The sequence below is a fragment of the Oryx dammah genome, unplaced genomic scaffold, assembly GCF_014754425.2.
Source record: "Oryx dammah isolate SB20612 unplaced genomic scaffold, SCBI_Odam_1.1 HiC_scaffold_2, whole genome shotgun sequence".
Taxonomy (NCBI): Eukaryota; Metazoa; Chordata; class Mammalia; order Artiodactyla; family Bovidae; genus Oryx; species Oryx dammah.
Window position 1 is genome coordinate 137,365,038 of NW_024070186.1, and position 13,900 is coordinate 137,378,937.

General features: G+C 37.2%; 1 protein-coding gene across 3 annotated transcripts in view; it reads right to left on the minus strand.

The window, feature by feature from the left end:
• Nucleotides 1–6,968: 6,968 nt before the first annotated feature.
• CUNH21orf91 (chromosome unknown C21orf91 homolog) overlaps nt 6,969–13,900 on the minus strand; it is a 34,575-nt gene continuing 27,643 nt past the window's right edge. For 2 of the 3 annotated variants that reach the window (XM_040227439.1, XM_040227429.1), the window contains exons 4-5: nt 13,016–13,078; nt 6,969–11,595 (exon numbers count right to left, since the gene is read on the minus strand). In XM_040227439.1, coding sequence (XP_040083373.1) covers nt 11,429–11,595; nt 13,016–13,078 — 230 coding nt within the window. In that variant the 3' untranslated portion in view covers nt 6,969–11,428. The remainder of the gene's footprint in view (nt 11,596–13,015; nt 13,079–13,900) is intronic. The other variant, XM_040227447.1, reaches the window with a different exon arrangement.

Consider the following 13,900-nt stretch of genomic DNA (forward strand, 5'->3'; position numbering starts at 1 on the left):
GAGGGCTATTTAACTAACAGTTTCAGATCTCGTTCAAAGTTTCTTTGTAGCTAACTAGGTTTCCATTTCAAATTCACCTCCATATGAGATTGGAATTAGGTTTCATAATGACCCTTTTTGCTGGGACCCCCTATGTTAGCCTTCTTCTCATTGGTTCTAGGGTATGGTACAGATGTATGTAATTTCTGCAGAAGAGGTATAATATAACATAATATAATATAATATATTTGGGGGTTTTACACACTATTACCACTTCCTTCTGTTGACAGAGGAAATCCCCTCAACACTGTGCACAGTCCCTTGTCTGTATGACTATGATAATATATGACTTTATTGCCTCTGCTTTGAAGAATCAGTCAGGAGCAGTGGAGTGTTTCCCTTTATTTTCTAAGAAAGCAATAGGCATTTATAAGCTTTGACATTTCCTAGGACTGACTGCTGCTAAAATTGGCTTTTTGATATAAGAAAGGCACTCGCTGTCTTAGGTTCTGATGGGAACTGTCTTTGTAGCCCATCCTGGTTGCGTTCCAGAATAGGGGCAGATAAGGTGCCCTCAGGATTCACTAGCAGTTGTCATGGTTCAGACTAAACCCTGTTTTGCTTAGCAGGGAAAACTTGCCCCACCTTTTCTTTGCCCTTTGTTTTCCTTTCCTGGCTGTTTCTGTGGTCCCTAAGAGTGTGGAGAAATATCCTATAATTCCCTCAAACAGAAGATCTTGTGTAACAGAAATAAAAGCTAGGAGCCCAGGCAGAGGTGATATCATATCACAGGAACTCTGGAAATGGAATCAGGAGGTTTGGGGTGCAGTCTTTGCATCTGTGGCTAATAAGGACTGTAGATGGTTTGGAAGTTTCTAAGTAATTTAGGTCATTTTATGTGGGTGAGACCAGATCAGTTTCTAATGAGTACTTTGTATATCCCCAGGCCTGTAGGTCACTCAGAACTGCTTCGGAGGCTCGTGGTGGCAGTTTTGGTGGACTGGGGGGGATAGTAACTGAGAAGGATGTGGAGAAGGATGTGAAGCCGGCTGTGTTGGATAACCTCCATGGTCTTTCACACAGAGTAGAAGCAGCTCAACTTTCATATATGTTGCAGCTAAGTTGTTCTTAAAGGATTTTTTTTTTTTTGAAGAAAACATTCTTGTAAAAGAAAAAAAAAGGGCAAATCAAAGAAAAGCTATGAGACCCCTTTAGTGCCACATATTTTGTGGTCTCCTATGACAGCAGACCCCAACTAGACTATGCCAGATCCGTGATTTTCAGACTTATTAGATTCATGGAATATTAAAATAAAAATAGTAATCAACTGTGATGGTTAATTTTATGTGTCAACTGGCCTAGGCTTTGGTGCCTAGTTGTTTGGTCAATGCCAGTTGAGATGTTGCTGTGAAAATATTTTTTCGATGTGACTAATATTTAAATCAGTAGACTATATAAAGCAGATTATGCTTGATAATCTCCGTAATGTGGGCGGGCCCCATCCAATAAGTTGAAGGCCTTAACAGAAAAGACTAAGTTTCCCTGAGATGGAAGGGATTCTTCCTCCAGACTGCTTTCAGGTCCAAGACTGCAACATAAATTTCCAGCCTGTAGCCTGTACAATTGTGTATGCCAGTTCCTTGAAATCATTCAACCCCTTCCCCAGCCCATCTGTCTTGTCTATCTATGTATCTATCTGGGTTCAATCCCTGGGTCGGGAAGATCCCCCAGAGAAGGGAATGGCTAATCCACTCCAGTATTCTTACCTGGGAAATTCTATGGACAGAGGAGGCTGGGAAGCTATAGTCCATGGGGTCACAGAGTCGGGCACGACTGAGGAACAGTTTCACCTACCTATCTGTCTACCCACCTACCTGTCTACCTATCCTTATTGGTTTTGTTTATTTGGAGAACCCCGAATCATGCACCAACATAAGACCGCGGTTTTAATATTTACCAAGTAAGGACTCAAATCCAAACAAATAAAAATGAAAACCTGCCATCTACTGTTATCACTTCATGAAGAAAATTTTCTACTCTCATGATAGAAAAAACGTAATCTCAAAATAAAGGACAGTTTTATTGATTGAAAAGATCATGTCCTACCAAACAGCTTCATGCACAACTCCTCTTTATTTACAGTTTTTCATTTTCCCAGCACAGGTGGAAGTGTCTGAGCCAGTCTTTAGGAGCTCTACTGTGGGTGAGCCAGCTTCTGATAGTGTGAGAGAACAGTCTCTCCAAATTTTTTCCCCTGATAAAAGAAAGTAGAAAAGTAATGAGATATCAAATGGGACTTACAGTCCTTTTTTTCTTTCTATAAACAATGTGTAGGGAATTGTAGGGTTGTTTATGAGCCATGCTCATTCTTGTGTCCTATCTCTTTTGTTACAGATGATCATAGAAATATCTTGCTGTAAAAGCACCTCACGGTTTCTTCTAAATGAAAGCACATTTCCTGTGTCCTTTCAGCTCAGTTCTACTGTTCATGCAGAGGCTGAGGAAACTGTCCATCACAGGCTTCTTAAAACTCATTATCCTTACAGAATGTGAGAGCTGGAAGTTCCCCTGAAGATCACCAAGTTCAAGTCCACTTCTGACAGGCAAGATAACAGAGGCCAAGAGAGGTGAAGTGGAGCCCAGGAGTGGCAGCGGTGGGTTAGGCCCCAAGTTCCCGAATTTCAGTTCAGCAGTGGCCTTGCTCATTTCAGCTTCCTCTTTGGCCTTCATCACTTTCGTTTCACTTGGCTCTTTCCCCCAGAAGAGCCTTTCTCCTTTTACATCTCCTTTCCTTTCCTTTGAAGTTACAGATCTGAAACTCTGTGTTTAGCTATGCTTTGGCTTTCTTCCACGTTCTGTGAAGAGGTTGATGGCCTCTCAACAAACTCCTTTTATCTAGGTTCAAATTTCCCCACTTCCCTCTGCTGAAGCTTGATACCAACTGACCTGTAAGGGCTTGTCCTTCAAAACAGCCTTAGGACCTTGCCCGTAGGATCAATTACTGAAAGGACAAGTGAAAATTATTGCTTAAAGCTACATACTATTTATAGGAGCTTTTCAAATTTCTCATTCTCCCCACACTTGAAACTTTACCTATTGGGTGGTGTTTTGTGAATTTTTGAGCCACGAATTTGAGTTTCTATTTTCAGTAGTGTTTTCAGTTTACTCCAATTGCAAAAATACTCCTCTGTATTTACAGTGACAAAATCTGAACGCAAATTTAGAGAAATTCAATCAACGGTGAGTCATGGGTGCCAATCTCCACTTCATCCAAACCGTGTGGCAACCCTTCCTGCTGTAGCGAGACATTGCTCATTCCTTCAGAAGCAGCTATTTAGCACATCACCACTTCCCTCGAGCTTCTGACCCCATCATCTTTTCCTTTTCTCTCACAGAAAATGGGAACAGCCAGATAGGGACTTTTTCAACTTACTCTCCAATGAATCACCCTCAAATATGTTCATTTGTGGTTTTAACTTCTCTCCGATGTCAAAGCCTGAGATGATCCTAGACCTCCTCAAAGACAATTCGTTCTAGGTGTGCCGCATTTTCACCTCTTCAGTACTACTTGACTCCTTTGATTACTGCTGCCTCTTCATCTTTAGCTCTTCCAGATCTGTCTTCTCAGTATTTATGCTTAAGTATTGGGTTACCCAAAAAGTTCTTTTGTTTTTCCTGTAACATTTCTAACAAAATTTCTGGCCAACTCCACCACTTCCCAACATGAAACAAAACTTTGGACCCACCACTGTAACTTCAACTTTATGGTTAGACTCTTTAGGAGCTCATAACCCAAATCCACTAACCTACCTCCCCACCCACACTTCATTATGATCTACTTTTGCTCCCATAGGTGCAGCAAAACTGTTCTCATTGAAATCCTGGTGGCTAAATCCAGTGAACCTTTTTCAGTCCTTAGCCTCCAGGCAGACTCTCTTTCAGTTGGCCGATAGTTGGCTTTTATATCTCAGACCCTAAGCCTATAGGGTTTGTTGAGTTCCTGGAACATGATCTCAATTTGATGAAATAATTAAAATGGAAAACAGGTGGGAGCCAGGTGATGAAGGCTTCTAATGTCGAGATGTGAGGACTGACTGAGTTTTATTCTCTAGGCAGTAGGAATCAAGAAACGTCTGAGGAGGAAAGTAGTAAGGTATCTTTTGTGAAGTAAACTTGGGCAGTGGATGATTTTGGAGCAGTGGTTTGCAAAATGCCATGTAGATCAGCAGGATCAGCATCATCTGGGAATTCATTAGATGAAATTTTGGGGTTCCACCCCTGACCTAGTCATTGAGAAACGCTGGAGGTGCAGCCGCTTGACATCTGTTTCATGAAGCTCTAAGTTAGAGAACGTACTGGTTTGGAGGGGAAATAGAGATGGAACAAGTATGAGTCATCAAAGGCTTGAGTCACAGAGATGCTGTGGAGAGTGGGGTACGTGGAATGTGCAGTATTGAGTCACTGGATGACGGCCTTAGGCATTTATTTATTTTTCCTAGAGCTATTGTCATTAGAAAAGACCCTGATGCTGGGAAAGATTGAGGGCAGGAGAAGAGGGCAACAGAAGATGAGATGGTTGGAGGGCATCGTGGACTCAATGGACATGAGTTTGAGCAAACTCTGGGAGACAGTGAAGGGCAGGGAAGCCTGGCGCGCTGCCGTCCATGCAGAGTTGGACCCAACTGTGCAACAATGATAAAAATTGACATGGAGAATATGCAGTCTTGGTGTGCCTCTGGAGTCTCATCATTCAGTCCTTCACTCAACATATGCTTACTGAGCTGGGGCCATTCACTATGACCTGAGAGAACACAGGTCAAGTCCAGAGCTAAAGTTATGGTTAGCATTGTCTCATATCACTTCCTCCAAGATCCTGGTAGATACAAACGTGAGTACTTTCAGTAATTCATGCTGGAGAATTACTGAGAGAGAGAAAGAGAAGTGTTCCAAAGTCACACCCCTCTGTGAACAATCAACACTTTTAACAGGAAAACAGACATCTATGTTACTAAAAGGTTTCTCTTCAGAACCTTCCCATCAGTTGCAGCTAACCCAAAAGGCAGACCATGTGGTCCTGAGGGGCAGCTTAGATAAGGGGTGGTTCCCAGCGGTTGATTTTTGAAATCAATTTTGAAAGATCTCAGAGCGGGAAAGCATTGAAGTGAGGCCTAACAGGGCTCTCAGTTGCAAGCCAGAGAAGGCGACTGGTTGATTTAAGCTGAAAAGGAATTGATTCAATGGGCAGAGATTGCTCAGGAAGCTTGGAAACGAGGCAGCAACAAAGGTGATTACTCCGCTACTAGGTCAAATCCTCTGAACAATGGCTACTCAAGCCCAGATGCCAGGAGCTTAGGTGTTGCCTGCACTGGGTATGAGACACCAGATGTTCTGCTGCTGGTTAGACGCTGCTGTTCTCATCCTCGCCTACTATTTCTTTGCTTCACCAACTAGGTGGAGTGTCCCAGATGCAAGGGAGGTTGGGAGAAAATTTTGCCTCCACAGGTAAGCGGTCTGTGCTATTTGAGCACCAGAATTCAGATGCAGAGCACATGGCCCTCCCCCCTTTCCCTGAAAAAGTAAAATCCACTGATGTTTATTTGCAAGTCGTGTGGAACTTAAGACAGGAGGGATCTAAGACATCATCTAGATCAGATTCCAAAGATAAAACTTTTAAAAGCCTTTTAACAAATAATTTAGAACACCTATATATAATGATGAAAAAGGCGTTGTTCTGCTGGCAGCTCCCCTGTTTTATTTGTGGAGGATGGAGAGAAGTTTTATCAACATACTCACTGCTGCCTGTCAGTCTCTGAAACACCTGTAAAAAATTTGGGGTTCTATAATGACATTTAATAATGAGGGTGAACAAATAATTTTACAAGTAATTTGAAAATTCTTAAGGCTCAGAACCTGGGCAGGAACAAAAATGATTAAGCAGCATTAGGCTTACATTTTACCAACTGTTTGCTGTAGCTCAGTGAACTCAGACTTTTACGTGATGTATTTCCTTAATGTCACAGAATAGTTTAAAGCTAAATAGGAGAACAGCTTCGCTTGTGGTTTGGTGCTTTTTCCAGTACTTTCTCCAAACCAGACTCTTTTGGTCTTCATTGCCTTTTCTGGAAAACAAAGTGGTCTTAGACTTTGAAGAGAACTTAATGTTTAAGTTCTCAAACACCCGTTATTTTATAATCTACTTCTGATCTCTTGAACAACTGTTTCCTAATTTTAAATTAATACTACAGGTATATAAATTACTTTAAAAATCGTTTGTGGGAAAAGTGGTAATTTGAAAAATATTCAGATTCATAGTGCTAACCACAAGTAATCTTGAATAATTTCTACTTTAGTATCCTTTTAAAAGCCAATTTAAAAATATTCACAACAGCTTTATTTATAGAACCCTAAACTGGAACAACTCAAAGCCCGTCAACAGGATGAATGGATAAACAAACTATAATACATACAATAGAAGACAAGCCAGCTAAAAAAAGAGGGAATGAACTACTGATCCTTGCACTAATACAGATGAGTTTTAAAGCAGCCAGTTGAGTGGGGAAAAAAAAAAAAAAAAAAAAAGCCAGAGGCTACAAGTACATCCTGTAGAATAACATTTATGTAAAGTTCTAAGGCAGACAAATGCAAAGTACGGTGACAGAGATCAGAACACTGGAAAGGAAATGGAGAAGGAAGAGATATGAAAGGCATCCTGAAGGGATGGTTATACAGTTGTATGCACTTATTAAAACTTAACACACTTAAAACCTTAAAAAGTTGCACAGGCATCTAGAAAGCCACAAGAATCTTATTTTCTGCTTCTGAACTCTTGGGGCATAGGGAATATTATCAAAGAAAGATTCTCACAAAGAATTAAGAAACTGTTAGATAACCATTCTTAAGTGTAGACTTCCTAAACCTGAAAATGAAACTTTTCACTTGGTCAATAATTTAGAGAAAATATACAGACACTTAAAAATAGCCACTAAAGCTAACAGATAATAAAATATTTATTTTATTTTTGTAAAATTAAAAATAGACAAGCATATGTAGTTACTGTTCCAAAGCAGAGCAATAGAAATATATAAATTATTGCAGTTTTAAAAGGAAAGTTTAACAGCCAAGTAATGTCTAAATAAACTTTTTTGAAACCAACTTGGTTTTCATCACGGCAGCTTCATTTTCTTTTCTCAAACATCTTAGACAATTTTGTATGAATTTCTGCTCAAATTTAAAGCAAGGTTAACACACACACAAATTGTAGAAGTGTGAATAGCATTTAACAGAAGTCACTACTGAATACTTTCTAAAATGCCTCTTTTGGAGGCAGTAGGATGGAAATAAACATTCTACATGTTTGAAAGAAGAAACACATTCACTAAAATTCTTTTTTTGGTGCAGTTGAGGGAAGCTCCAAGTAACACTTTGTGAAGGGAGGGTGGAAGGCAGTAATCACTTGCCTGATTTTTGAATGTTTTAATTTGGTAAAGTTAAAATTGTGGACTAATTCAACATCACTAAAATGCATTAGCAATCTGGATTCTTTTAAACTGAAAAAGAGTATGAGAAGTGTATGTTACAAACTAGGTGTTAAAGATCTCTCAGTTTTAGAGACTTGCTATGATATGGTTCATAGCAAGGTGATCAAGTTGCTTAATAGGTTAGGCTACATTATTAATAAGGGCAGTTATGAAAGGATGAAGTGGATGAAAATACCGAGACGATGGACAGAACCTTGTTATTCCAACCACAATATTACAGCTCTTCTCCAAGATACATTTACTTGTGCCAGGGCTTCATTACCTTATTATTTGGTCAATGAACTCTCTCCCATTCCACCACAAATTTCCTCAAATAATTATTTCCACCAACATAAAGTTAAAAACGCAATTGAACACTGAAATCAATTTTCTTTGTTTTACAGCCACATCTGAACAAAAGATACTTGAGTACTAAACTTTTTTTATTAAGTACTTTAAAAGTACTCAAACATCTTACTTCGGCATAAAAATAACACTACAAGAACTTTACACTGTACCATTTGAAAGTTTTTATGTCACATAACCTAATTTTATGGTCACTAGCCTGAACTGCTTACTGAACTATCCAAATAATTTATTCTTTAAAAGTTCCTACTGAAGTTTTGAGCATATACCATTTTGTATTACATTTTACAACATTAATAACACTAGCAGATTTCTTCTAAAACAAAAGCCAAAATTTGTAAACATTAACACACACACATCTATCCCCCCCCCCCAATTAATTAAACACACACACACACACACACACATAGCAAAAACTGACTAAAAGCAACAGCATAAACACTAAGGTAAAAAAATACATAAACAAAAAAGAATGAACTCTAAACCATTTTCAGTGGTAAACAGTATGGTAAAATAAAAAAACCTGAGAAATCTCAAGATGCCAATAATATATTTTGACTATATTTCTGAAATCACTTCCCAACATGAACTTATTTAAAAATAATCCTCAAATGTATATAAAAATGGGCACTCTCTGGTGAAATGAACATATAATTTGAAAAACTAAAATCATTTCTTTGCTCCCAACACTGTAAGAACCTACATAATGGAATGAACACTATCTGGCTGCCTGAATGCATCACCTACTACTCGTCTGGTTTGAAAGTGCATGCCTTTCAAAAGACTAATTTGGACACTAAATACTAGGATCAAAGGGTAATAATCACCAAGTAAACAGATTTTTAGCTTAATTAAAAGGCTGACAGCATTTTAAATCTTTAAAGAGAAAAATCTTGTGTTGTCAAAATCACTTTCAACTTCAAACCAATTTTTTTAAACTTAATTCATCTTGCCTAATTATGAATCTAAACTGAAAAAATTTTAGTCTTATTTCACTCTTCTTAATCATATAAGCTATTAAAATGTCAGTAATGGCTGACTGGCAATCTCTTCTTTGCCATTTTTGAAACTAAAAGTATAGGTGAGATTTTCTTCTAAACATCCTCAAAAAGTACTAACAACTCTTCCGAAAAATGGCCAAGTATGGTAACCAATATGTGCAGTATTTCATGTTCTCTGAAGGTAGAACTCAACTCTATCCCTTATCCTTACTTTAGCATATAGACTAACTGCATATTCAAGAAAACTAACATAGGAATATAAAATAAGTTTACCAAATATTTGGATAAACTGCTCTGCAAAATACTTTTGTCAAAAAATTTTTTAAACTAGAATATCCATCCAAATCAAGTACTAGTGTGAGTACTAGCACCACAGATATTTTTTAAGAGCACTGTGCCTTTGAAGAGCTTATGTATAAATATCTAAATGGAGTAAATCAGAGTCTCCAAATAGGACCTTGGTACCTGTATGAATTGTGCCAAACTCAGTAGTAAAGCCACATATTTGCCAGAAATAAGCAAACACTTTCTTTGGATAACACTGTTGTATTCAGGACTGTACCATATGCCTGCTGTTCTGGAAACAAGCTACTGCTTCTATCAAAGGCAACACATCCCCAGTTTTTACCACTGTCCCTAAGTGATCTAAATAGAAGCTCAAATGTGTGCAAGCAGCACACTGGCTGGTAACATCCTTAATGAATTATGCCAAAAAAAGAGAGTGAAGTCAAATTTGAACATCTGTCCATAACAACGAAGGACTGAGACACTTACTGGCATCAGGAAAGATCTCTATTCAACTTACAATTTGTAGGGATTTTTGATATTGCACACATTCAATTTAAAGCTTATCAAAACTAAGGCAATGAATTCATTCTCCACTCCTTGGATTTTAAATTCATTTTGGATGACTCAAAGAATAGAGAGAAATGCAAAGTGTCTTTCAAAAGCTCCCTCCAAAAAGCAGTTATGTCACATTTCAAAGAAAACAAGACAAAAATCAGTAACATATCATTTAGTATCCTCAGGCAAATTCAACACATTTTACATTTTAGCATGACAAAAACTTGTTTTCTACTAGATGGAGGCGTTTCTTTGCTTGGTCAAATACTCTTTGTGTTCAAGACTAAAATCTGAGTGACCCAAGCCAGGGCAGGCTGCCAAATTTAAGACAGAAGTTATTCATATCTTTATGTATGAAATTGCCAAGTTAATGGGCTTTTCTGTTGATGCTTTCATGCAAAGGATCCTGTCTTATAAATACATTCTAAGTACCAGCAGAAAACAGAATTTAGAGCCCATTTTAAATCTGCATTGGTTATAGCATCTACTAAACTATATGGTTTGAAAACTTATCTGTTTGAGAGAACCTATTTGTTCAGAACTCTTGGAAACATAAGCAACTAACAAGAATATCTTCTTAAAAAGGAGCTTAATTTTTTGAATTAGAGTTTTACTTTTCTGTTACAAGCAATCTTCTCTTTTCCTTTAGATTCTAAAATTTAGAAATTGCTTTCTTTGGGCATGACTATCAATGATGTTAACAGAATTTGGACAGTTGAATTCTTGAACTTTTATCGAGCACACAAAATGATTTTAATTTTTTTCAAAGACAGGACAACAGTTTCATGGCATATTAAATGTGAAGATAGATACTACATTTGACTTGGAAGTGAGGCTTGACTTAAACTCTTGTCCAAATTCTAACACATCAAAGTCATTACTGAAAGTAATATTGACTAGAATAGGCTTTTACTTCTATAGAGATGAGCTGACATACAAAAACTAGATTAGTATTTTCTTCCTGAACTCATAATTGCTTTTGTTAGAAAAAAATAATGTTTTTTACTTTCTTGTATACTTGCTTTAAAAAGTTATTAACTCCTCTTTCATAAGAGTTATTAGAAGTCAAAACAGTTAACTAGATAGATTTCTATTCCAAAATACATTTATCTTTGGAAAACAAGATAACAGCTGTAAAAACATTATTAAGAGAATAAAATGCAGTGATGTGAAATATGGGTAACATATTCACACACGAAGTGTAACTATAATATACAGAGCCATTCAAATACACATTATAAAGAGAATGAAAAGGTACCTAAAATAGCATTTTTATATATAAAATTTTCATATTAAAATATTGCTCAATAAATAAGAGGTGATATTATGAATTCCATTTCCCTCTTAAATGTTATCTTTAGTAATTTAGACTAATATAAGAACTTTGTTAACCTGTTGTTTTGACAGGTGAATTACATTAAAACATGTTTAATAAAATCACACGGTAACAGTATATTTAAGTAGTCACATGTGGTATAAATTAGGGAGGGCTGTTTTGTAATTATGGGAAAACAGATTCCCCAAATGAATCAAAATGATTAACCCTAGAAGACTAGAGTGTAATGGTCTGCTTTATTTGGCAAAGATGTTGAATATTGCCTTAAACTTTGCAAATTTAATGACCATAAAATAATTGACCATAACTTTCTTCAACTTCTTCAAAGTGAACATGCCCAGCAGACCAAAAAATGGCAGAGCATGGGAAGTAAGTGTAAGTTAAGTTCAGTTGTTTATGGGCAGGTGTGACTTCAATCCCGTTCGGCCCATCTGCAAACATGGTAACTTGGAATAGTTCTTGAGAAGCTGTTCGATGGCAACGTGGCGGACATGGAGTTCTGAGGCTAAAGAATCTTTCTCTTGCACTTGGTGAGTTAACTCTTCAAAAACTTCTGTAAAAATTTAAAAAGTAATTCTATTTTTAATACACAGAAAGCTAATCTATGATTTATATTTCATGTACTTAAGCTGAAATGAACGCATTGGGCAAGTGTTTGTACCGAAAGTAGTTTGAAACCAAGAAAACAGCTGAGTTTTGATCATCCTAGGAAGTTGTACACTTTGCATAGCCAACTGGAATATGGTGTTCTCCATCAAATGAAACTTGCGAGTCCTAAGCAATGACCCAGATGCACAGCAGAGATGACAGTTACAATCACCTCTGAGATCCTTTCCTCACACGGAATAAGCAGGTTCAATGAATTTCTAATATGATTTATGGACAGTAAAGTGCCTGTTAGTATCCAGGTCTGGAACCTCCTCTAAGAGGCTCTGGAATCAGACTACCTGAATTTTTGTTCTGACTCTTATGCTTCTCAGGCAAGTAACTTAAACTATGTTTTAATTTCCTCTTATGAAATAACCTCAATAATGAAAGTAAGCACCTCAGAGGGTCACTGTGAGGATTAACTAAGATCATACTTGTAAAGTACTGGTCACAGGATAAGTACTTGATAAATGTAAATTGCTATTATTATGTTGTTATCCTGAGAGGCTGTGTGGTCAAGAAAGACCACTACCTTTGGAGTTAAAAGGACAGGAATTAGAATCCTTAATCTGTTGCTTACTTAATGTAAGACCTCTGTAAGCAACTGAAGCAATTGTAAGCAACTTAAGGTTTCTGAAGTGCAATTTCCTCACCTAAATGGGAATTAATTGTAGGGGAAAAAGAAAAAAAGACAATTGGGGAATTTGAACACTGTTTACTGTATTAGCATCATACTTGAATGATGTTAACAAACTACTGTTCTTTTTTTAAAGAGACGAGGTTGTGACTGCCTAAAAAAGAATGTTATCTTTTAGAGAAATTCTAAACTATTACATTTATGGACAACAAAACAAAATATTGTCTGGAATTTGTTCCAAAATAATCCATGCTAGAGGTGGGGGTAGGGGAAGGAAAATGGGTACAAGTAGAGAAGAAGGAAAATTAGCTAGCTGAAATTGGGAAAGAGGGTTTCACTACATTATTCTGACTACTTTTGTGTTTGGAAGAGTTAATAATAATTAAAAAAAACAAAAAACAAAAACGGGGCCAATACCGCCTGCCTTAAAAATCTGCTAAGGAGCACACCTGTGCAATGCCTTGCACAATAGTAAAAAAACATGTTAGTAAGAGATTAAGTTGTAGTCTCTGTTTTCACCAGAAAAAGAATCTACTTCACCAGCTGGTCACAGAGAAGACTAAGAAAAATTCTTTTTGCTCTGGAAACTCTAAGAGGATCATTTCTAAATTTAAATGGAAATAATGCTAATAAGGGATTTTCTGTATCAAAACTGGCACATGTAAAAAGTACTGACAGGAGTCTTTACCCTGTATTTGCTGTTGGAGCTCTGCATTCAGTTGCTTTACCTCACCAAGAGTCATCGAATTCACTGAAACATGAAAATACATTCATTACTACCATGACAACCTGGGAAAATAAGTTATCTACACCATCAACACAACATCCTATTTAAAAAAAGTATCCTCACTTATTTCTGAACATGACATTTAACAGGACCCTAGGATTCATTCATTAACTCCTAAAGTGCTGGGTTTTCAAATTCTGCCCACAATCCACAACCAGTCTATTTCACAACCAGTCTATCTCCACCTGAAATAAAAGGTTCACTGAAAAATTCTTAGCATTAGGTCCAATGGGTTCTGATATTTCTCATGCTGTTTCAGTTTTTTAAAAGGGCTAGTTACTAGCCATTGAGTTGACTTTGCTAAAGTGCCACATGCTTCATGATGTGTAGCTTGGAAAAGACTAACGTACTATGGGAACAGTTTGAAAATCAATTTATCTAGCTATATGTTGTTGTTAAGTCGCCAAGTTTTGTCTGACTCTTTTGTGACCCAATAGACTGCAACCCACCAGGTTCCTCTGTGTCCATGGAATTCTCCAGCCAAGAATACTGGAGTAGGTTGCCATTTCCTACTCTAGGGGATCTTCCCACCCCAGGAACTAACTTCGTCTCCGTCTATGTATACAACTGGAGATAACTCAGATGTAGAATCAAGGAGTTATATAAAAATATATCCAAGGGCCTTTCTAGCCCTAAAATCACTTGATTCTAAGTTAATTAAAATTAACTCCGCTCCTGTGTGTTTTTGAAGAAATACATGCAGACTGAATGAGTCACTTTTTCCAGGTGCACACGTTACCTTTAGCCTTTGGTAAAATGTCAGATTTCTGCTTTTGAAATATCAGC